At 41.7% G+C, this 23487-nt stretch overlaps 1 protein-coding gene and 1 pseudogene across 1 annotated transcript; both read left to right on the top strand.

Moving 5' to 3' along the window:
• On the top strand, positions 19221 to 20183 carry Or1f35-ps1 (olfactory receptor family 1 subfamily F member 35, pseudogene 1; annotated as a pseudogene).
• On the top strand, positions 22629 to 23487 carry LOC148002775 (olfactory receptor 1f45-like). The gene is made up of 2 exons (XM_087574837.1): positions 22629 to 22698; positions 22790 to 23487. Exons 1-2 carry the CDS (start codon positions 22629 to 22631, stop codon positions 23485 to 23487), a joined length of 768 nt encoding a protein of 255 aa, XP_087430963.1.

Here is a 23487-nt window from a genome sequence, read left to right as displayed (position 1 = left end):
ATCATCTAAGCTCACAGTCAGAACTTGTGAGTGAAGCAATCTGTGTAGAGTGAAATCCCAGAGAGAATTCCCTGAGACTGATCTGAGCCTTTAGTATTAAAGAATCGGTTCCCATTCTTCATGCCCTCAGCACAGAAAATGAGGTCATGGCACTGTCTGAGGGAATGTTCTCTCTTCCTCACATTTGATTACTTACCACATAGGTCTTATGGCTCATCTGCCTATAGGCAGCCCTAGGAGTAATTGGCATTACAAGGTCTGGTTCAATCCTATGAAATATACAGTGTAAAGTTCAGTGAAAAGTTCAGTGAAAGAAAAAGTTAGATTGGGGAGTGTGTAGTCCTCCATGACTGAAGGATACCAGTCCTCAGACAACCCACATCCTTGAGAATTATTTCTTGCCAGCCCATAGTGATGTGTGTGCTTCTGCAACTGTATAGACCCTTGGGTGCAGCTCCAACAGCTTCCTTTGTACTCCCCATCCCTTTCCTAGATACAATTCATGACAGGACTTCTAAACCTGGCATGGGTACATCCTCAATGTGATTGTCCTGTCCTTGTGCCTCCAGAAGCTTACAAACTGCTTCCACTTGATTTACAGATGAATAAGCAAAATTCTGAGAGATCACAACAAAAACTGCAAACACACAAGAGTTGTGGAAGGAAGTTGGGGAAAGTCCTACTTGCTGTTGAGTTCAAGATTTGGGGCACTTCTAATAACAAGATAGATGAGGTCTTCCTTCCCAGTCAGTGTCAAACAGTAGAAGCCAATTCTCTCTCAGCTCAGCCTGGGAAGTAGTTGATAAAAATGATAGCATGTGCTGGCTTACACCTCTCATCCAGACACACTGAAGTCTGAGGGAACAAGATTGCTGTCATGTTCCAGGCTAGCCTTACCTACCATACCAGACCCAGTCTCATAAAAACAAAAGCAGCACAAAGAAAAGAGATATTAGAAGCTGGAGAGAAATTGCTTAAGGGTTTAGAGGACTGGTTGCTCTTGCACAGGGACCAGGTTCCATTTCCACCCGCAGGAACAAAGAAATAAAAAATAAAATAGGAAAACAAAGTTAAGGGCATAGATGAAATTATATGAGGCTTTATTTAATTCTTGCATATATGTGCTTGAATGTCTGCGTTGTCTTCTCTTAACGTATGTTTGAAATTATCTACAATAAAGTTCTTTTTAAAATCAGTACTTGGGCTGGCCACAGAGGTCCATGCTTTTATTCCCAGCACTTGGAAAACAGAAGAAAGTGGGTCCCTGTGAATTTGAAGGCAGTCTGGGCAACACAATGACCCTGTCTTAAGAAACAAAGAAAAAAGCATTACAAGATTAAAAATTAAAAAAAGCATTCTTTACTCTTTTCTAGACCAAATATTCTTTTTTTTGAGGTTTAAAACAGTATTTATTTAAGTATACATCTCATGTACATTCAGATGAGTGAATAATACTGTCTTTTTCTAAAAAAATAATTATTAATCATTCCATTCATTTACATCTCAAATGATATCCTATTTCCTGGCTTCCCCTTCCACCAACCCCCCATCCTATGATATCCCACTTCTTGGTTACCCCTCCACCTGTCCCCCATCTCACATCTGCCCTTTCTCCTACCCTTGGCCTGTATGAGAGAGCTACCATTCCTGACTTTTCTTGACCAGCTACACAGCTCCCTTTACTCATGGTTTCCATGTAATACTAAGAAAAATACAAAACCATATTTAGGTATACTTTAAATAGTGGCCTGCTATCTAAAATAATAAATTTCAAAATGCAGAATTTTATTCATGACTTGATATTGGATACTGTTCACTAATTCTCCTTGGATTTTCTGTCTTAGAATAACACTTTCTAGAAATAGGAATGTAAGGATTTTTTCTCAGGAATATAAATTATTTTACCATCTGTTTTTCTTAGAAAATAATTAATTAATAATGAGTGTGCCTTGGCACCATGCTCTGAGTTGTACATATGCTATATAAGATGCAAATTTTAGTTTTAAATTGAGATAATAAGTTGCCTTGGAGCTGTATATTCCCCCTCTATTTTTTTTTATTAACTTGAGTATTTCTTATATACATTTCGAGTGTTATTCCCTTTCCCGGTTTCCGGGCAAAAATCCCCCTCCCCCCTCCCCTTCCTTATGGGTATTCCCCTCCCAACCCTCCCCCCATTGCCGCCCTCCCCCCAACAGTCTAGTTCACTGGGGGTTCAGTCTTAGCAGGACCCAGGGCTTCCCCTTCCACTGGTGCTCTTACTAGGATATTCATTTGCTACCTATGTGGTCAGAGTCCAGGGTCAGTCCATGTATAGTCTTTAGGTAGTGGCTTAGTCCCTGGAAGCTCTGGTTGCTTGGCATTGTTGTACATATGGGGTATCGAGCCACTTCAAGCTCTACCAGTTCTTTCTCTGATTCCTTCAACGGGGGTTCTATTCTCAGTTCAGTGGTTTGCTGCTGGCATTCGCCTCTGTATTTGCTGTATTCTGGCTGTGTCTCTCAGGAGCGATCTACATCCGGCTCCTGTCAGTCTGCACTTCTTTGCTTCATCCATCTTGTCTAATTGGGTGGCTGTATATGTATGGGCCACATGTGGGGCAGGCTCTGAATGGGTGTTCCTTCTGTGTCTGTTTTAATCTTTGCCTCTCTCTTCCCTGCCAAGGGTATTCTTGTTCCCCTTTTAAAGAAGGCGTGAAACATTCACATTTTGATCATCCGTCTTGAGTTTCATTTGTTCTAGGCATGTAGGGTAATTCAAGCATTTGGGCTAATAGCCACTTATCAATGAGTGCATACCATGTATGTCTTTCTGTGATTGGGTTAGCTCACTCAGAATGATATTTTCCAGTTCCAACCATTTGCCTATGAATTTCATAAAGCCGTTGTTTTTGATAGCTGAGTAATATTCCATTGTGTAGATGTACCACATTTTCTGTATCCATTCCTCTGTTGAAGGGCATCTGGGTTCTTTCCAGCTTCTGGCTATTATAAATAAGGCTGCGATGAACATAGTGGAGCACATGTCTTTTTTATATGTTGGGGCATCTTTTGGGTATATGCCCAAAAGAGGTATAGCTGGATCCTCAGGCAGTTCAATGTCCAATTTTCTGAGGAACCTCCAGACTGATTTCCAGAATGGTTGTACCAGTCTGAAATCCCACCAACAATGGAGGAGTGTTCCTCTTTCTCCGCATCCTCGCCAGCATCTGCTGTCACCTGAGTTTTTGATCTTAGCCATTCTCACTGGTGTGAGGTGAAATCTCAGGGTTGTTTTGATTTGCATTTCCCTTATGACTAAAGATGTTGAACATTTCTTTAGGTGTTTCTCAGCCATTCGGCATTCCTCAGCTGTGAATTCTTTGTTTAGATCTGAACCCCATTTTTTAATAGGGTTATTTGTCTCCCTGCGGTCTAACTTCTTGAATTCTTTGTATATTTTGGATATAAGGCCTCTATCTGTTGTAGGATTGGGAAAGATCTTTTCCCAATCAGTTGGTTGCTGTTTTGCCCTAACCACAGTGTCCTTTGCCTTACAGAAGCTTTGCAGTTTTATGAGATCCCATTTGTCGATTCTTGATCTTAGAGCATAAGCCATTGGTGTTTTGTTCAGGAAATTTTTTCCAGTGCCCATGTGTTCCAGATGCTTCTCTAGTTTTTCTTCTATTAGTTTGAGTGTATCTGGTTTGATGTGGAGGTCCTTGATCCACTTGGACTTAAGCTTTTTCCAGGGTGATAAGCATGGATCAATCTGCATTCTTCTACATGTTGACCTCCAGTTGAACCAGCACCATTTGCTGAAAATGCTATCTTTTTTCCATTGGATGGTTTTGGCTCCTTTGTCAAAAATCAAGTGACCATAGTTGTGTGGGTTCATTTCTTGGTCTTCAATTCTCTTCCATTGGTCTATCTGTCTGTCTCTGTACCAATACCATGCAGTTTTTATCACTATTGCCTTGTAATACTGCTTGAGTTCAGGGATAGTGCTTCCCCCTGAAGTCCTTTTATTGTTGAGGATAGTTTAAGCTATCCTGGGTTTTTTGTTATTCCAGATGAATTTTCAAATTGTTCTGTCTAACTCTTTGAAGAATTGGATTGGTATTTTGATGGGGATTGCATTGAATCTGTAGATCGCTTTTGGTAAAATGGCCATTTTTACTATATTAATCCTGCCAATCCATGAGCATGGGAGATCTTTCCATCTTCTGAGGTCTTCTTCAATTTCTTTCTTCAGAGTCTTGAAGTTCTTATTGTACAAATCTTTTACTTGCTTGGTTAAAGTCACACCGAGGTACTTTATATTATGTGGGTCTATTATGAAGGGTGTCGTTTCCCTAATTTCTTTCTCGGCTTGTTTCTCTTTTGTGTAGAGGAAGGCTACTGATTTATTTGAGTTAATTTTATACCCAGCCACTTTGCTGAAGTTGTTTATCAGCTTTAGTAGTTCTCTGGTGGAAGTTTTGGGATCACATAAATATACTATCATATCATCTGCAAATAGTGATATTTTGGCTTCTTCTTTTCCGATCTGTATCCCCTTGACCTCCTTTTTTGTTGTCTGATTGCTCTGGCTAGAACTTCAAGAACTATATTGAATAAGTAGGGAGAGAGTGGGCAGCCTTGTCTAGTACCTGATTTTAGTGGGATTGCTTCAATTTTCTCTCCATTTAGTTTAATGTTAGCAACTGGTTTGCTGTATATGGCTTTTACTATGTTTAGGTATGGGCCTTGAATTCCTATTCTTTCCAGGACTTTTATCATGAAGGGGTGTTGAATTTTGTCAAATGCTTTCTCAGCATCTAATGAAATGATCATGTGTTTTTTTCTTTGAGTTTGTTTATATAGTGGATTATGTTGATGGATTTCAATATATTGAACCATCCCTGCATCCCTGAGAAAAAGTCTACTTAATCGTGATGGATGATCATTTTAATGTGTTCATGGATTCCATTTGTGAGAAATTTTTTACATTTTTATTATATATGTCTTTTTTTACATTTCAAAGGTTATTCCCCTTCCCAGTTTCCTGTCCATAAGTCCCCATTCCCTTCCCTCCCTCCCTCACATTGGTATTCCCCTTATCCATCCCCCTTATTGCCTTCCTCCATATTCTCCTGCACTGGGGCTCCAATCTTAATAAGATTAAGGGCTTTCACTTCCACTGGTGCCCCAACAAGGCTATTCCCTGCAACGTGTGCAGTTGAAGCCCTGGGTCAGTCCATGCATAGTCTTTCAGTAGTGGTTTAGCCCCTGGAAGCTCTGGTTGGTTAGCATTGTTGTATTTATGGAGTTGTAAGCTCCTTCAATTCTTTCAATACTTCCTCTAATTCCCCCAAACTATTCTTAGTTCGGTGGTTTGCTGCTAGCATTAATCTCTATGTTGGACATGCTCTGCATGTGTCTCTCAGGAGAGATCTATATCCAGTCCCTTTCTGCATGCATTTTTTAGCTTCATCAATCTTATCTAATTTTGGTGGCTGTATATATATGGGCCACATGTGTGTCAGGCTCTGAATGGCCATTCCTGGAGTCACTGCTCTAAACATTGATTCCATATCCCCTCCTATGAATTTCACCCTTCTAACAAGGAGTGGGAGCATCTGCATTTTGGTCATCCTTCTTCTTGAGCTTCCTGTGGTCTATAGATTGCATCTTGGGTAATTTGAGCTTTTTGGCTAATATCCACTTATCAGTGAGTACATACCAAGTGTGTTTTTCTATGATTGAGTAACCTCACTCAGGATGATATTTTCTAGATCATTCCATTTGCTTATGAATTTCATGAAGTCATTTTTTGATTGCTGAGTAGTACTCCATTGTGTAGATGTACCACATCTTTTTTAATCCGTTCCTCTGTTGAAGGGCATCTGGGTTCTTTCCAGCTTCTGGCTACTATAAATAAGGCTGCTATGAACATAGTGGACAAGAACTTCAAATCTCTGATGAAAGAAATTGAGGAAGACCTCAGAAGATGGAAAGATCTTCCATGTTCATAGATTGGCAGGATTAATATAGTAAAGGTGGCCATTTTGCCAAAAGCAATCTACAGATTCAATGCAATCCCCATCAAAATTCCTACTCAATTCTTTATAGAGATAGAAAGACCAATTTGCAAATTCATTTGGAATAACAAAAAAAACAGGACAGCGGGAACTATACTCAACAATAAAAGAAATTCTGGGGGAATCACCATCCCTAACTTCAGAGCAGTAGTGATAAATCTGCATGGTATTGGTACAGAGACAGGCAGGTAGATCAGTGAAACAGAATCAAAGACCCAGAAATGAGCCCACACACCTATAGCCACTTAATCTTTGACAAAGGATCTAAAACCATCCAATGGAAGAAAGATAGCATTTTCAACAAATGGTGCTGGTTCAACTGGAGGTCAGCATGTAGAAGAATGCAAATTGATCCATTCTTATCACCCTGTACAAAGCTTAAGTCCAAGTGGATCAAGGACCTCCACATCAAACCAGATACACTCAAACTAATAGAAGAAAAAAATGGGAAGAGTCTCGATCACATGGTCACTGGGGAAAATTTCCTGAAGAGAACACCAATAGCTTATGCTCTGAGATCCAGAACGGACAATTGGAACCTCATGAAACTGCACAGCTACTGTAAGGCAAAGGACACTGCCATTAGGACAAAATGGCAACCAACAGATTGCCAACCAAAATGCCAACCAAAGATCTTTACCAATCCTATATCTGATAGAGGACTAATATCCAAAATATACAAAGAACTCAAGAAGTTAGAATTCAGAGAGCCAAATCACCCTATTATAAATGGGGTACAGAGCTAAACAAAGAATTCACAACTGAAGAATATCAAATGGCTGAGAAGCACCTAAAGAAATGTTCAAAATTCTTAGTCATCAGGGAAATGCAAATCAAAACAACCCTGAGATTCCACCTCACACCAGTCAGAATGGCTAAGATAAAGAACTCAGGTGACTCTGAATATACATATTTTATTGGATAGTTATCAGATAGTATACTAGCTAGCCAAGATATAATATAGATTTTAGCTTTTCTTAAGTTGTAATGGATAACTAAATGTTCTGTTTAACTGATATAGTGATGGACTGGGTGTTGAGTAGATCATATGCTTTACAAATTGTAGAGTGGTAATAATTGTACTCAATTTATATATAAATGAAAAGGCTTTTTAACTGGACAGAAAGGGGGAAATGTTGTGGTTTGCCATGGAGTTATCTGTATTTTGATGCTAATTCCACTGCCCCAAGGACAGCTGCCTAGTCAAGTACTCAGGAATCAAGTGTCTTCACCAGAAACTTCTCCCCATTGAATTTGTAAAATACAGGTGAGGGGCAGGTACAGGACAGAAGGAGGCCTGTCATTGGAGGAGAAGGAAACATGGGCAGGAGAGAAGTTTGAAGGAAGAGGAGGAGACTGGAATGGGAGAAGAGGAGGGTGAGAAGAAGAAGCCGTGGCAGGACAATGGAGGCTGACGTAAAGATTCCGCTCTGTATTTACAGGTTGTTATTAATGTTCTCAAGGGATGGATGGTACCGGGTTTGTATGTTTAAGTGGGCAATTATATCTTATCAATTAGGTCAAAAAAACAAAAGCTCAGGTGACCACAGATGCTGGCATGGATGTGGAGAAAGAGGAATACACCTCCATTCTTGGTGGGATTGCAAACTGGTACAACCACTCTGGAAATTAGTCTGGAGGTTCCTCAGAAAATTGGACATTGTACTACCTGAGGACCCAGCTATACCTCTCTTGGGCCTTTACCCAAAAGATGCTCCAACATACAACAAGGCACATGCTCCATTTGTGAGAATTTTATTGAGTATTTTTGCATTGATATTCATAAGGGAAATTGGTCTGAAGTTCTCTACCTTGTTCACTCTTTTTGTAGGTTAGGTATAAGAGTAATTGTGGCTTCATAGAAGGAATTTGGTAGTGCTCCATCTGTTTCAATTTTGTGGAATACTTTGGACAGTATTGATATGAGGTCTTCTGTGAAAGTCTGATAGAATTTTGCCCTAAACCCATCTGGTCCTGGGCTCTTTGGGGTTGAGAGATTTTTAATAACTGCTTTTATTTCTTTAGGAGTTATGGAGTTGTTTAGATGGATTACCTGTTCCAGATTTAGCTTTAGTACCTGATATTTGTCTAGAAAATTGTCCATTTCCTCCAGATTTTCCAGTTTTGTTGAATATAAGCTTTTGTAGTAGGATCTGATGATTTTTGTGAATTTCCTGAGATTCTGTTGTTATGTCTCCCTTTTCATTTCTGATTTTGTTAATTTAAACACACTCTCTGTGCCCTCTGCTTAGTCCAGCTAAGGGTTTAATCTATCTTGTTGATTTTCTCAAAGAACCAGCTCTTGGTTTTGTTGATTCTATATATAGTACTTTTTGTTTCTACTTGGTTGATTTCAGCCCTGAGTTTGATATTCCCTGCCTTCTACTCCTCTTTGCTTCTTTTTGTTCTGGTGCTTTTAGGTGTGCTGTCCTGTTGCTGATGTATGCTCTCTCCTGTTTCTTTTTGCAGGCATTCAGAGCTATGCGTTTTCCTCTTAGCACAGCTTTCATTGTGTCCCATAAGTTTGGGAATGTTGTACCTTCATTTTCATTAAATTCTAAGAAGTTATTCATTTTGCTCTCTATTTCTTTCTTGACCAAGTTATCATTGAGTAGAGCATTGTTCAGCTTTCATGTTTATGTGGGCATTCTTTCACTATTTTGGTTATTGAAGACCAGTCTTAGTCCGTGGTGATCTGATACGATGCATGGGACTACTTCTATCTTCCTGTATCAGTTGAGGTTTTTTTGTGACCAATTATGTGGTCAATTTTGGAGAAGGTAACATGAGGTGCTGAGAAGTTATATCCTTTTATTTTAGGATAGAATGTTCTATACATATCTGTTAAGTCCATTTGGTTCATAACTTCTGTTAGTTTCTCTATGTCTCTGTTTGATTTCTGTTTCCATGATCTGTCCATTGATGAGACTAGGTGTTGAAATCTCCTACTATTGTGTGAGGTGCAATGTGTGGTTTTAGCTTTAGTGTCACGCCCACCTCGGCCAGCAAGGAAGACGCAACAAGGTCGGATTCTTCTCAACAGCCTTTACTGCAGGACCACTTCATTGTTAACACAGGGATGACAAGCGGCAAAGTTGCTCGCCTTATATACACAACAGTATGCTAATAATCTTTCAGGGATTGGTGGGGCACGAGTCACCCCACTGTCATCCCAGCTACTTGTCCTCCAGAGATTGGTGAGGCATGAACCACCCCATTTGCATAGTACCGCCCCAGCCAGTCTGACACCAGGTGCAAAACCCGCGCATGCACAGCACTATTGTTCACCACAGGAGGGCGCCGGATCACCTCATTATCATACGGCCTCCCTAGCAAGGGGCCAAGCCTGGACATGCACGGTAAGTTGTCTACATTCAGACGGGGCTGGATGTCGGCGCCATCTTTGTTTTGCCGCGCCGCTCCCTACAAGTAAGGTTTCTTTTAGGAATGTAGGTGCCTTTTATTTGGAGCACAGATATTTAGGATTGAGAGTGCATCTTGGTGGATTTTACCTTTGATGAATATGAAGTGTCCTTCCTTATCTTTTATGATGACTTTAGGTTGAAGGTCGATTTTATTTGATATTAGAATGGCTACTCCAGCTTGCTTCTTTGGACCATTTGCTTGGAAAGTGGTTTTCCAGCCTTTTACTCTGAGGTAGGGTCTGTCTTTGTCTCTGAGGTGTGTTTCCTGTAAGCAGCAAAATGCTGGGTCCTCTTTATGTATGCAGTCTGTTAGTCTATGTCTTTTTATTGGGAAATTGAGTCCATTGATGTTGAGAGATATTAAGGAATACTGATTGTTGCTTCCTGGTTTTTTTTTTTTTTTTTTTTTTTGTATTTAGAGGTGGGATTATGTTTGCATGTCTCTCTTCTTTTGGTTTTGCTGCAAAGAGATTCGTTCTTGCTTTTTCTAGGGTGTAGTTTCCCTCCTTGTATTGGGCTTTTCCATCTATTATCCTTTGTAGGGCTGGATTTGTAGAAAGATACTGTGTAAATTTAGTTTTGTCATGAAATATCTTGGTTTCTCCTTCTATGTTAATTGAAAATTAATTCAGCTAATTAATACAGTTTTGCTGGATATAGTAGCCTGGGCTGGCATTTGTGTTCTCTTAAGGTCTGTCTGACATCTGTCCAGCATCATCAGGCTTTTATAGTCTCTGGTGAGAAGTCTGGTGTAATTCTGAGAGGTCTGGCTTTATATGTTACTTGACCTTTTTCCATTACTGCTTTTAATATCCTTTGTTTTGTGCATTCATTGTTTTGACTTTTATGTGACAGGAGGAATTCCTTTTCTGGTCCAATCTATTTGGAGTTCTGTAGGTTTCTTGTATGTTTATGGGCATCTCTTTCTTTAGGTTAGGGAAGTTTTCTTCTATAATTTTGTTGAAGATATTTACTGGTCCTTTAAGTTGGGAGTCTTCACTCTCTTCTATATGTATTATCCTTAGGTTTGATCTTCTCACTGTGTCCTGGATTTCCTCTATGTTTTGGGCTAGGAGCTATGTCCATTTAACATTATCTTTGACAGTTGTGTTAATATTTTCTACGGTGTCTTCTGCTCCTGAGACTCTCTCTTCTATCTCTTATATTCTGTTGGTGAGGCTTGCATCTATGATTCCTGATACCTCTTCCCTAGGTTTTCTATTTCCAGCGTTATCTACCTTTGTGCTTTCTTTATTGTTTCTATTTCCATTTTTAACTTCTGGATGGTTTTGTTTAGTTCCTTCTCCTGTTTGGTTGTGTTTTCCTGTAATTCTTTAAGGGATTTTTGTGTTTCCTCTGTAAGGGCTTCTACTTGTTTACTTGTGTTGTCCTGTATTTCCTTACGTGAGTTATTTATGACCTTCTTAAAGTCCTCCATCATGATAAAATGTGATTTTAAATCTAAATCTTACTTTTCTGGTGTGTTTGGATATCCAGAATTTGCTTTGGTGGGAGAACTGGTCTCTGATGATACCAAGTAGTCTTCGTTTCTGTTGCTTGCTTCCTGTGCTTGCCTATCACCATTAGGTTGTTTCTGGTGTTAGCTTGTTTTGCTGATTCTGAAGGTGTCTTGGCCCTCCTGTAGGACTGTGTGTCAGCACTCCTGTAACCCTTTTTTCCTATTTTCTTTCAGGTGGTTCTGGGAACAGAGTGTTCTGCTCTCAGGCATGTAGGTGCTCCTTGAGGCTGGCTTTCAGGTCCCTGTGCACAGGGGACACCGGTGATACTAGGCATTTTCTTTGTTGGTCAGGAATGTGAGCAAAGAATAGTCTCCTCTGGGAGACACCGCCAGAACCTGAAGGAAACAGACCGGATAAACAGTTCTCTGCACGCAAATCCCGTGGGAGGGAGAGCTAAACCTTCAGAGAGGCGGACACGCCTGGGAAACCAGAAGAGACTGCACTCTGTGCACATCCAGACACCAGAGGAAAACACCAAACGCCATCTGGAACCCTGGTGCACAGAGGCTCCCGGAAAGAGCGGCGCAGATCTTCCTGGTTGCTGACGCCACGGAGAGGACTTAGGCAGTACCCCACGAGCAAACTTGAGCCTTGGAACCACAGGTAGGACCAACTTTTCCCCTGCAAGAAACCTGCCTGGAGAACTCAGGACACACAGAGGCAAAATTCCTCTAGGACCGGGCACTTCCTGTGTTTACCGGAAGTCCCACACCCGCGGATCCCGGCCCGCAGCAGCTCTCTGCTCCCAAACCCCGTGGGAGAGAGACCTCACCGCCTGATCATGTGGGCACTCCTGAGGCTGCAGAGCGGAGGAGACCACCAACACTGCCCACCCCTGCCCACATCCCTGGCCCAAGAGGCAACTGTATAAGGCCTCTGGGTTCCCGTAGGGGAGGGCCCAGGAGCGGCAGGATCCCTGCGCCAGAGACACCGCCGGAACCTGAAGGAAACAGACCGGATAAACAGTTCTCTGCACCCAAATCCCGTGGGAGGGAGAGCTAAACCTTCAGAGAGGCAGACACGCCTGGGAAACCAGAAGAGACTGCACTCTGTGCACATCCAGACGCCAGAGGAAAACACCAAACGTCATCTGGAACCCTGGTGCACGGAGGCTCCCGGAAAGAGCGGCGCAGATCTTCCCAGTTGCTGCCGCCGCGGAGAGGACTTAGGCAGTACCCCATGAGCAAACTTGAGCCTTGGAACCACAGGTAGGACCAACTTTTCCCCTGCAAGAAACCTGCCTGGTGAACTCAAGACACAGGCCCACAGGAACAGCTGAAGACCTATAGAGAGGAAAAACTACACGCCCGAAAGCAGAACACTCTGTCCCCATAACTGGCTGAAAGAAAACAGGAAAACAGGTCTACAGCACTCCTGACACACAGGCTTATACGACAGTCTAGCCACGGTCAGAAATAGCAGAACAAAGTAACACTAGAGATAATCTGATGGCGAGAGGCAAGCGCAGGAACCCAAGCAACAGAAACCAAGACTACATGGCATCATTGGAGCCCAATTCTCCCACCAAAGCAAACACGGAATATCCAAACACACCAGAAAAGCAAGATCTAGTTTCAAAATCATATTTGATCATGATGCTGGAGGACTTCAAGAAAGACATAAAGAACTCCCTGAGAGAACAAGTAGAAGCCTACAGAGAGGAATCGCAAAAATCCCTGAGAGAATTCCAGGAAAACACAATCAAACAGTTGAAGGAATTAAAAATGGAAATAGAAGCAATCAAGATAGAACACATGGAAACAACCCTGGACATAGAAAATCAAAAGAAAAGACAAGGAGCTGTAGATACAAGCTTCACCAACAGAATACAAGAGATGGAAGAGAGAATCTCGGGAGCAGAAGATTCCATAGAAATCATTGACTCAACTGTCAAAGATAATGTAAAGCAGAAAAAGCTACTGGTCCAAAACATACAGGAAATCCAGGACTCAATGAGAAGATCAAACCTAAGGATAATAGGTATAGAAGAGAGTGAAGACTCCCAGCTCAAGGGACCAGTAAATATCTTCAACAAAATCATAGAAGAAAACGTCCCTAACCTAAAAAAAGAGATACCCATAGGCATACAAGAAGCCTACAGAACTCCAAATAGATTGGACCAGAAAAGAAACACCTCCCGTCACATAATTGTCATAACACCAAATGCACAAAATAAAGAAAGAATATTAAAAGCAGTAAGGGAAAAAGGTCAAGTAACATATAAAGGCAGACCTATCAGAATCACACCAGACTTTTCGCCAGAAACTATGAAGGCCAGAAGATCCTGGACAGATGTCATACAGACCCTAAGAGAACACAAATGCCAGCCCAGGATACTGTATCCTGCAAAACTCTCAATTAACATAGATGGAGAAACCAAGATATTCCATGACAAAACCAAATTTACACAATATCTTTCTACAAATCCAGCACTACAAAGGATAATAAAGGGTAAAGCCCAACATAAGAAGGCAAGCTATACCCTAGAAGAAGCAAGAAACTAATCGTCTTGGCAACAAAACAAAGAGAATGAAAGCACACAAACATAACCTCACATCCAAATATGAATATAACAGGAAGCAATAATCACTATTCCTTAATATCTCTCAACATCAATGGCCTCAACTCCCCAATAAAAAGACATAGATTAACAAACTGGATACGCAATGAGGACCCTGCATTCTGCTGCCTACAGGAAACACACCTCAGAGACAAAGACAGACACTACCTCAGAGTGAAAGGCTGGAAAACAACTTTCCAAGCAAATGGTCAGAAGAAGCAAGCTGGAGTAGCCATTCTAATATCAAATAAAATCAATTTTCAATTAAAAGTCATCAAAAAAGATAAGGAAGGACACTTCATATTCATCAAAGGAAAAATCCACCAAGATGAACTCTCAATCCTCATCTTCGATTGGTTTATATACAAGTGTGCAATTTCTAGGCTTGAAAGTAAAATGATGCTATCTGGTGCTGGATAGAGGAGCCTTATTTTTTATTATGGCAGCTTGCTATTTTTGTAACATGGTGATTTGGTTGAACACAATAAAGTACAGTAGTAACTGATCTTCCCCTCTTCCTGGATGAGTGAGGAGATGATTAAATGTTGATGTCAGCATCCATGAGCATATTCAGATGAGCTTCTGCTTCTGTTGAAAAGGATTCTGTGTTTGATTGTGGTCCGAAGCTTTGAAGCACTACTTGGCATCTCCTTCCTTGGAGGTCTCACTGTTTAAACATAACAGATTTGATAGCTTGTTGGTAAGGTGAGGTCCAGCTTGTCTCCACTAGGTCATCTTCATGTGAATCCAGGGGTTATACGGTTTTGTTCTAGGGATATTTCATTTTTTTAATAACGGTTTTAGCTGACATTCATGGAGAGAATGAATCCTTAGAAGTGTGCCACTAGTGAAAGGAAATCTTGTCTAGAGTATGTTTCTTTACAAAGCTGTGTCACACCATCCTTTGGGCCCTCTGCTGGAAAAGTAGAATCAAGTCTCAAATAATGCCTTTTAAATTGTATCCTCTAGTATTATAGATGTAGGACAGTACTGTATCATACCTCTGTGGATGTAAAATAGCTTGTACCTGCTTTATGATACGTAGTAGTGACCGTGCTTTATCAGAGCTGTTTTTAATGATGTTGCTCAGAATGTTTTCTTTCCAGATGATGATTGAGAAGCTAATTTAAAAAAAATGGTGCCAGGTACCACAAGAGTAACAGAACTGTGCTGTTTTCTCGGGTTTTGTTTTTTTACTTTTTTTTTTTTAATGGAGTGTGCTGGATGTCTCTACAGTTTTGTTCAGATGACTGCAGAACCTGGAAAAGCTGTTGCTGCTGTTGATGCATAACACACTGCTATTATTGGTCGTTTTATATAAATATAAATATATATATACAGATAAAAAAAAAGAATACTCTCCTCTGGTTTCTCAGGAGTGTCCACACTTCTGAGTGTCCAACTCTCCACCCTCACCCACAACGGGATTTGGGTGAGGAAGCTGTTTGACCAGTTCAGTTCAGTTCTGTGCACAGACCTGGACTGCAGTTTCCTGCTGCTGAATGTTGCTATATTCCTGTGTCCAGAGGCACTGTGCAGTTTCCTCTTGGGCCATGAATGTGGGCAAAGGTGGGCAGAAGTGGCGATCTGTCCTGCAGTCTCAGGATTGTCTGCACTTCTGGGTGTTCAGCTCTCTCTCCCATGGGATTCTTTGATCTCTTTTTACATTGTATGTGGAGGCAGGCCCTCTCAGTGAACCCAGAGCTTGCTAACTCAGCTAGTTTACCTAACACATTTCCTCCAGGCTCTCTTCTCTGACTCTTGCACTTACATTACAGGCTGGCTGCTGCACTTCTTTGGTATATATGTGGGTGCTGGGATCTGAATTGTGGTCTTTAAGCCTATACAGCAAGCACTTTACCTACTCAGCCACCCTCCATATTTGCTAAAGTAATGATTGTTTCTTTGCTTGCTTGCTTGCTTGCTTGCTTCTTTCTTTCTTCTTTCTTTCTTCCTTCATTCCTTCCTTTCTTCCTTCCTTCCTTCCTTCTTTCCTTCCTTAAGACAAGTTTCTCTGTGTAGCACAGACAGCATTTAAGTTTACAGGGACCTACTTGCTTCCATTAAAGGGATTAAAGGGATGCACCACCACAGCCAGAAAAGTTTTTTATTTTAAGCTAAACAAAAAATTCACAGCTGAGGAATGCCGAATGGCTGAGAAACACAAAAGAAATCTTCAACATCTTTAGTCATAAGGGAAATGCAAATCAAAACAACCATGAGATTTCACCTCACACCAGTGAGAATGGCTAAGATCAAAAACTCAGGGGACAACAGATGCTGGCGAGGATGTGGAGAAAGAGGAACACTCCTCCATTGTTGGTGGGATTGCAGACTGGTACAACCATTATGGAAATCAGTCTGGAGGATCCTCAGAAAATTGGACATTGAACTGCCTGAGGATCCAGCTATACCTCTCTTGGGCATATACCCAAAAGATGCCCCAACATATAAAAAAGACACGTGCTCCACTATGTTCATTGCAGCCGTATTTATAATAGCCAGAAGCTGGAAACAACCCAGATGCCCTTCAACAGAGGAATGGATACAGAAAATGTGGTACATCTACACAATGGAATATTACTTTATGACTTTATGAAATTCATAGGCAAATGGTTGAAACTGGAAAACATCATCCTGAGTGAGGTAACCCAATCACAGTATGGTATGCACTCATTGATAAGTGAATATTAGCTCAAATGCTCGAATTACCCTAGATGCACAGAACACATGAAACTCAAGAAGGATGACCAAAATGTGAATGCTTCACTCCTTCTTTAAAAGGGGAACAAGAATACCCTTGGGAGGGAATAGGGAGGCAAAGTGTAGAACAGAGGCAGAAGGAACACCCATTCAGAGCCTGCCCCACATGTGGCCCATACTTATACAGCCACCAAACTAGATAAGATGGATGAAGCAAAGAAGTGCAGGCTGACAGGAACCGGATGTAGATCTCTCCTGAGAGACACAGCCAGAATGCAGCAAATACAGAGGCGAATGCCAGCAGCAAACCACTGAACTGAGAACAGGACCACCATTGAAGGAATCATGGAAGGGACTGAAAGAGCTTGAAGGGGCTTGAGACCCCATATGAACACCAACGCCAACCAACCAGAGCTTCCAGGGACTAAGCCACTACCCAAAGACTATACATGAACTGACCCTGGACTCCAACTGCATAGGTAGCAATGAATAGCCTAGTAAGAGCACCAGTGGAAGGGGAAGCCCTTGGTCCTGCCAAGATTGAACCCCCAGTGAATGTGATTCTTTGGGGGGTGGTATGGGGGAAGGATGTGGAGGGGAACACCCACAGAGAAGGGGGGTGAAGAGGTTAGGGGGATGTTGGCCCGGAAACTGGGAAGGGGAATAACAATCGAAATGTACATAAGAAATACTCAAGTTAATAAAGACGAAAAAAAGTTCTGATTTTAATCTAAACTTTTTGTAGATAATTTCAAACATAGATTAACAGCAGACAGCACATATGTTTAAACACATGGATGCAAGAATTAACTAAGAGCTAATAGCATTTCATTTATACCATTAAATTTCATTTTCCTATTTTATTTATTTGTTTATTTGTTTGCTTCTACAGGTGGTATTTGAGAGACTTTCACTCTAACAGCCATGGATTTTCTGATACTTAACTCTGTAGGCCAGGCTGGCATGGAATTCACATAGATCACCTCTCTCTGTCTCCCTAATCTGGAATCAAAGACATGCGCCACCACCGTCCAGCTACGTTTTCTTTTTTATTACTGTTTCTTCTTGTTTGTTTTGTTTTTTTGATAGTGAGACAAGCCTATGTAGTCCAGACTGCATACCATTATAATTTTTTCTTTTTAAAAAAAAGACATATTTGCATGTGATTTGCCTGCATATATACGCATGTATAGCATGTACATGTCCAAGGGGATTATTAGATGCTGTTAGATCTCAGATTACCTGAAACTAGTGTTATGGATGGAAGAGAAACACTATGGGTGCTGGGAGTGGAACCTGGTCACTCTCCAGGAACAACAAGTACACAAAACCACTGAGCCATCTCTCAAATTTCTAATGTCTTTTCCTATGTGCTGTTTTTATTTTTATGAGACTGGGTCTGATATGTAGATAAGGCTAGCCTGGAACATGACAGCAATCTTGTTCCCTCAGACTTCAGTGTGTCTGGATGAGAGGTATAAGCCAGCCCAAGCTATCACTTTTATCAACTACTTCCCTGGCTTGGCTGAGAGAGAATTGGCTTTTACTGTTTGACACTGACTGGGAATGAAAGCCTTATCAACATTGTCATTAGAAGTGCCCCAAATCTTGAACTCAACAGCAAGTAGGACTTTCCCCAACTTCCTTCCATTACTCTTGTGTGTTTGCAGTTTTTGTTGTCATTTCTGAGAATTTTGCTTGTTCATCTGCAAATGGAAAAAGGTGGTAAGCTTCTGAATATATATGGACAAGACAAGTAACACTTAGGATGTCCCAATGCTAGATTTTGAAGTCCTGTCATGAATCATCTCTAGGGAAGGGATGGACAGTATGAAGGAAACTGTTGAATCTGCACTCAAGATGCTGTGGATTTTGGTGGCTCAGAAGTCACCATCCCCAAGGATGTAGGTTCTCTGACCATTGATTGCCTTTAGCCATGAAGAACTATACACTCTCATCTACATTTTCTTTCATTGAACTTAACACTGGGTGTTTTACAAGATTGAACCAAACACTGTGATGCCAGTTACTCCCAGGGCTGCCTATAAGCAAATGTTGCATACTCCTTATGTGGTAAGTGACCAAGTATGAAGAAGAACGGATGTTCCCTCAGATAATGCCATAACTTCATTTTCTGTATTGAGAGGAAGAAGAATGGGGACAGATTCTTCAACCCTACAGGCTTAGAGAGTGCTCCAGAAATTCTCCTGGGATTTGTCTCCATGCAGATTGCTTCATCCCCAAGTTCTGACTGTGAGCTTAGATATGTTCCACACTTGTTGGTCAAGAGGGACCAAGAGCAGGCTTACACAACTACTTTGTGCTGGTCTTTAATGAGGTACTCAGGGACTTTATCCCCAGTGGGACTTCATGCTGTAGTAAATACCTGTCTAATTCTCCCAGTCCTCCTTCTGACACAGGAGTGGGAAGGTGATCATCCACTCGTCACCTTCTCAAAAACTTTCTGTATTTCCAAGACTTTCAAATATTTAGAATAAAGAACACTACTGCCCAGAAACTCTAAGGAAAAAAATAGAACTTGTCCGTCCAAGTATTTTCACGGTAGTAGAGAAGCCAATGTTCCTTCTGCAACAAGTTCTGTTCACTCTTTTCCACCAGTAGGAGCTTGAGATCAATACATTGACTGGATGCTTCTCTTTTCGTTTGAGCTTCTAAGGAGTGGGAGGAAGACACAAAATGTTACCAGATACTGCTAAGAGTGGTGTATGTGCATGAATGTTTGTATGTTATTTCCAATAAGACTAAATGGTTCACTCTGGGGAACCAACATGACCTGAAACTGGGATTTGTAAATTGATTGTGTAGAAACTAGGAATGGATCTTAATTTAGAAACTCTTATGCAGGATTAATGTGAACCTGGTTGTAACATCCAAACCTGAAGATGGCCTTCTGACCTCTGCTTCTCCTTTATGTAGCTGGACTCAGACTCATGAGCAGCACCAACCAGTCCAGTGTCACCGAGTTCCTCCTCCTGGGACTCTCCAGGCAGCCCCAGCAGCAGCAGCTCCTCTTCCTGCTCTTCCTCATCATATACCTGGCCACTGTCCTGGGAAACCTGCTCATCATCCTGGCCATCAGCACAGACTCCCGCCTGCACACCCCCATGTACTTCTTCATCATGATCCTGTCCTTTACGGATGTCTGCTTCTCCTCCACCACTGTCCCCAAAGTATTGGCCAATCACATGCTCAGGAGTCAAACTATTTCCTTCTCTGGGTGTCTCACACAGTTGTATTTTCTCTGTCTGTTTGCTGATATGGACAATTTCCTGCTGGCTGTGATGGCCTATGACTGATTTGTGGCCATATGCCACCCTTTACGCTACACAACAAAGATGACCAATAAGTTCTGTGTCCTTCTTACTGTGGGGTCCTGGGTGTTAACAAACCTGAATGCTCTGTTGCACATACTGCTCATGGCTCGACTCTCCTTTTGTGGGGACAACATCATCCCCCACTTCTTCTGTGATGCAACTCCCCTCCTGAAACTCTCCTGCTCGGACACACATCTCAATGACCTGATGATTCTTACAGAGGGAACTATGATAGTAGTCACCCCATTTTTCTGCATTTTGATCTCCTACATCCACATCACCTGTGCTGTCCTGAGAGTCTCATCCCCTAGAGGAGGATGGAAAGCCTTCTCCACCTGTGTCTCACACCTGGCTGTGGTCTGCCTCTTCTACAGCACCATCATATCCCTGTATTTCAATCCCTCATCCTCCTATTTTGCTGGGAAGGACATGGCAGCTGCCATGATGTACACAGTGGTGACCCCCATGGTGAATCCTTTCATCTACAGCCTGACGAACAGGGACATGAAAGGGGCTTTAAGGAAAGTATTTACCTTGAATCTACATCTACCAATAAGGCTTAGAAAATCACATACATAACTAATTTCCAGAAAACCATTTTAGTAATCTACTGTGTGAAACTTAGAATCTTTTTGTTAGGAAAGCGTCTGCTATATCTCTTGGGAGAATAAAATCCATGTTGTAGACAGGAGGTGAGAGGTGATTAGACATTCGGTATACAGCTCAGTTGTAGAGCACTTCCTGAGTCCATACAAAGTTCGGATTTAATCCCTAGTCATGCCAAAATAAATATAAAAATTAACTCTCTTTGAAAGATTAAGAATTTGTATGTGTACCACATCTGTGTGTACCACATGTGTATAAAATGTGTGTGCGTGTGTGTGTGTGTATTTGTGTGTGTGTGTGTGTCTGTGTGTGTTCCACCTGTATATAGGTGTCCAAGAAGAATGGAAGAGCACTGTCTAGAGTTGAGTTACAGATCTTTCTCAGTCACACAATGTGGGTCCTGGAAACCAAATCTGGTTCCTCTGGCAGAACAGCAAGTGACTGCTGAGCTCTCTCTCCTGCTCAGAAAATGTTTCAAATGAATCGCTTTATTTCAATCGTGAATGCCATCCCAACAGAAGACACCACAAACACAGCTACTCTTACTTCCGATTACAAAAGGGAAGAATAGGCATGTTTGGGGACCAGTGGGGTGTTTCACTTGGAAGCTGCTAAAGGACATTATGATAAGCTCTGAGGGTTTGGGGGTGATGTTAAAAAGCAATTGGGGTTTGACTGCTGCATCAGATGGGATGCTGCTATTCAGGATGCTGGTGATTGGCTCTTTTAATGTATCCAGCTGGAAGAAAGGAACAGATAAACTTGAGCTCTGACTGGTCATTTGTATCATCATGCAATGTCGGTCATTTTGTGGTTAGGACAATACTTTTGTTTATGTAATCTGAGGTCATTCCATAATAGCCTTTTGTGTCTGTGATGTCACAATTCTAGAGACTTTTCTTGCTATGGCTGTTCTATGAAACTCTCCGTGTTCATCACAAAAACTTTCAACATGTGCCCAGCCAGCTCCTGCATGCCTGTGCCAAGCTTCCCTTCTTACAACACAGTCCTTGAAATGAGCCCATCTGAAAAGAAGCCCCAAGCTGGCAAGGTGAGTACATCAGTTCAGACCATTTCTTCCTCGGTAAGGCTCAATACAGATTGTGTCTTTAAAAGAACTGCTCTAGGGGCTGGAGAGATGGCTCAGTGTTTAAGAGCATTGGCTGTTCTCCCAAAGGACCCAGGTTTAATTTCCAGCAGCAACATGGCAGCTTGTAAGTGTCAGTACCACAAGTCTTGTAGATCCTATTCCATCACACAAACATACATGCAGGACAAACTCCAGTACACATTAAATGAAAATAAATAATTTTTTAAAAGGACTATTCTGTTTCACCTAGGTTTTTAATTTTGTGAGATTTCTTCATAGTATTCCTTTATCATTCTTTATTTTTTTGAGATCCTTATTTATGTGTATGGATGCTTTGTCTGATGTTTGACTGTGTACTGTATATGTGCAGTCCCTGAGAAGACCAGAGATCAACATTGCATCTTCCGGCACTGGAGTTACAGACATTGGCTGTTACATGAATGCTGGGAACCAAACCAGTTCCTCTGGAATGACAGCCAGCCTCTTAACCACTGAGCCATCTCTCCAGCTCTTGTTATCATTCTTTAATGTTAAGGGGATTAGTAGTAATGCTTACTCAGGGATTTCTGATACCTGGTCTCAGGTTCATGTGTTACAAATCTGGTTGCTATTGGGAAGTGGTGGGACATCTTGGGGTAAGACTGACTGCAAAGATGTCAGGTCATAAGCAGATCCTGAAGGAGATTTTGGACTCCCAAACCCTCTCCTGGGCTCTTCTTTGCTTTCAGGATGCCATGAGGTGAACAGACCTCTCCAACACAGAAGTCCATCTTGAAATTCGGAGCTGCATAAATCCAAAGCAACAAGGCCAAGCAAATGTGGACTGAGATGTCAGACACAGAGTCTCTGAATTTTCTCAGGCACTTTGCTGCAGAAACGGATAGATAAATCCCTTACTTACAGATCTCTTTGCTCATACATGCGCTAGAAGACACAGAGTTCCTGCTCACCTCTCTTGGTTTATCTCGAAATTTTTAGTAAGCTAAATTTTACTTGCATGTTTTTTAATATCTAACACATTTCAGCAAGCTACGCTACTTTAATCCATTTATTTCAAAGTGTTCTTTAATCTCAAAACATTTGAGTTTTTTATGAAACTTTTCAGGCTGAGATGGGCCATTTCCTGGTCCCATACCTGCTCCTGGATCTTATTAACTGAGTGAATTCTCTCATGTGATCAAATCTTCTCCCATGTTTGTTTGTTCATAGTTTTATATCCTCCTACAACTGAATGGCCCCTCAGCCTCATGGATTCTGCAGATGAAGCTCAATTTCTTCATTTGGGGGGAAGGTTTTTTCACATTATAGACACATACTTTTACCCTTACATGGATTCCTTCATGGTTACTCTGATGAAAAATCTAAGGAAGATTTTTCCCACTCTGAGAACTGGAATAAGTTTGCTCCCTGTATAGATTCACTTGTTGGTCTTTCTGCTGAGATGAAAAGGTGTTCTGGTACTTAGTAGCACAGGAAACACACAGTTGAGTACTGGCCAACCACTTACTAGGGAGTCTGGCCATTTCCTTCGGGTGTCTCACACAGTTGAATTTCTTCTGTGTATTTGCTGATATGGACAATTTCCTTCTATCTGTGATGGTCTATGACCAAATTGTGGCCATATGCCACCCTTTACACTTCACAATAAAGATGACCCCTCAGTTCTGGGCCCTTCCTGTTATAGGGTCAGGGGTGGTAGCCAATCTGAATTGTCCGTTGCACATACGGCTCATGGCTCCCCTCTCGTTCTGTGCAGACAACATCATCCCCCACTTCTTCTGTGATGTGACTCCCCTCCTGAAACTCTCCTGCTCAGACACACATTTCAATGAGCTGATGATTCTTACAGAGGGAGCTGTGATCATGGTCACCCCATTTGTCTGCATCCTGATCTCCTATATGCACATCACCTGTGCTGTCCTGAGAGTCTCATCCCCCAGGGAAGGATGGAAAGCCTTCACCACCTGTGGCTCCCACCTGGCTGTGGTCTGCCTCTTCTATGGCACCGTCATCCCTGAGTATTTCTCCTCTTCATCCTCTCACTCAGCTGGAAGGGACGTAGTAGGTGCCATAAGGTACACAGTGGTGACCCCAATGCTGAACCCTTTCATCTACAGCCTGAGAAACAGGAACATGAAAGGAGTTCTAAGGAAAGTGCTTATTCTGAGATTTCCATCCAAGCAGTAA

Source organism: Rattus norvegicus, chromosome 10 (assembly GCF_021556685.1).
Source record: "Rattus norvegicus strain SHRSP/BbbUtx chromosome 10, alternate assembly SHRSP_T2T, whole genome shotgun sequence".
In the NCBI taxonomy this organism is placed as follows: Eukaryota; Metazoa; Chordata; class Mammalia; order Rodentia; family Muridae; genus Rattus; species Rattus norvegicus.
The sequence above is the reverse complement of the archived record's forward strand: the minus strand, read 5'-3'. Positions and strand labels throughout refer to the sequence as shown.

Bases quoted from the DNA above. Each gene is read 5' to 3' on its own strand.
- LOC148002775 (XM_087574837.1), top strand. From the start codon at position 22,629: ATGGATTCCTTCATGGTTACTCTGATGAAAAATCTAAGGAAGATTTTT. The intron at 22,699-22,789 runs GTTTGCTCCCTG...CACACAGTTGAG, and splicing joins CACTCTGAGAACTGGAATAA to TACTGGCCAACCACTTACTA.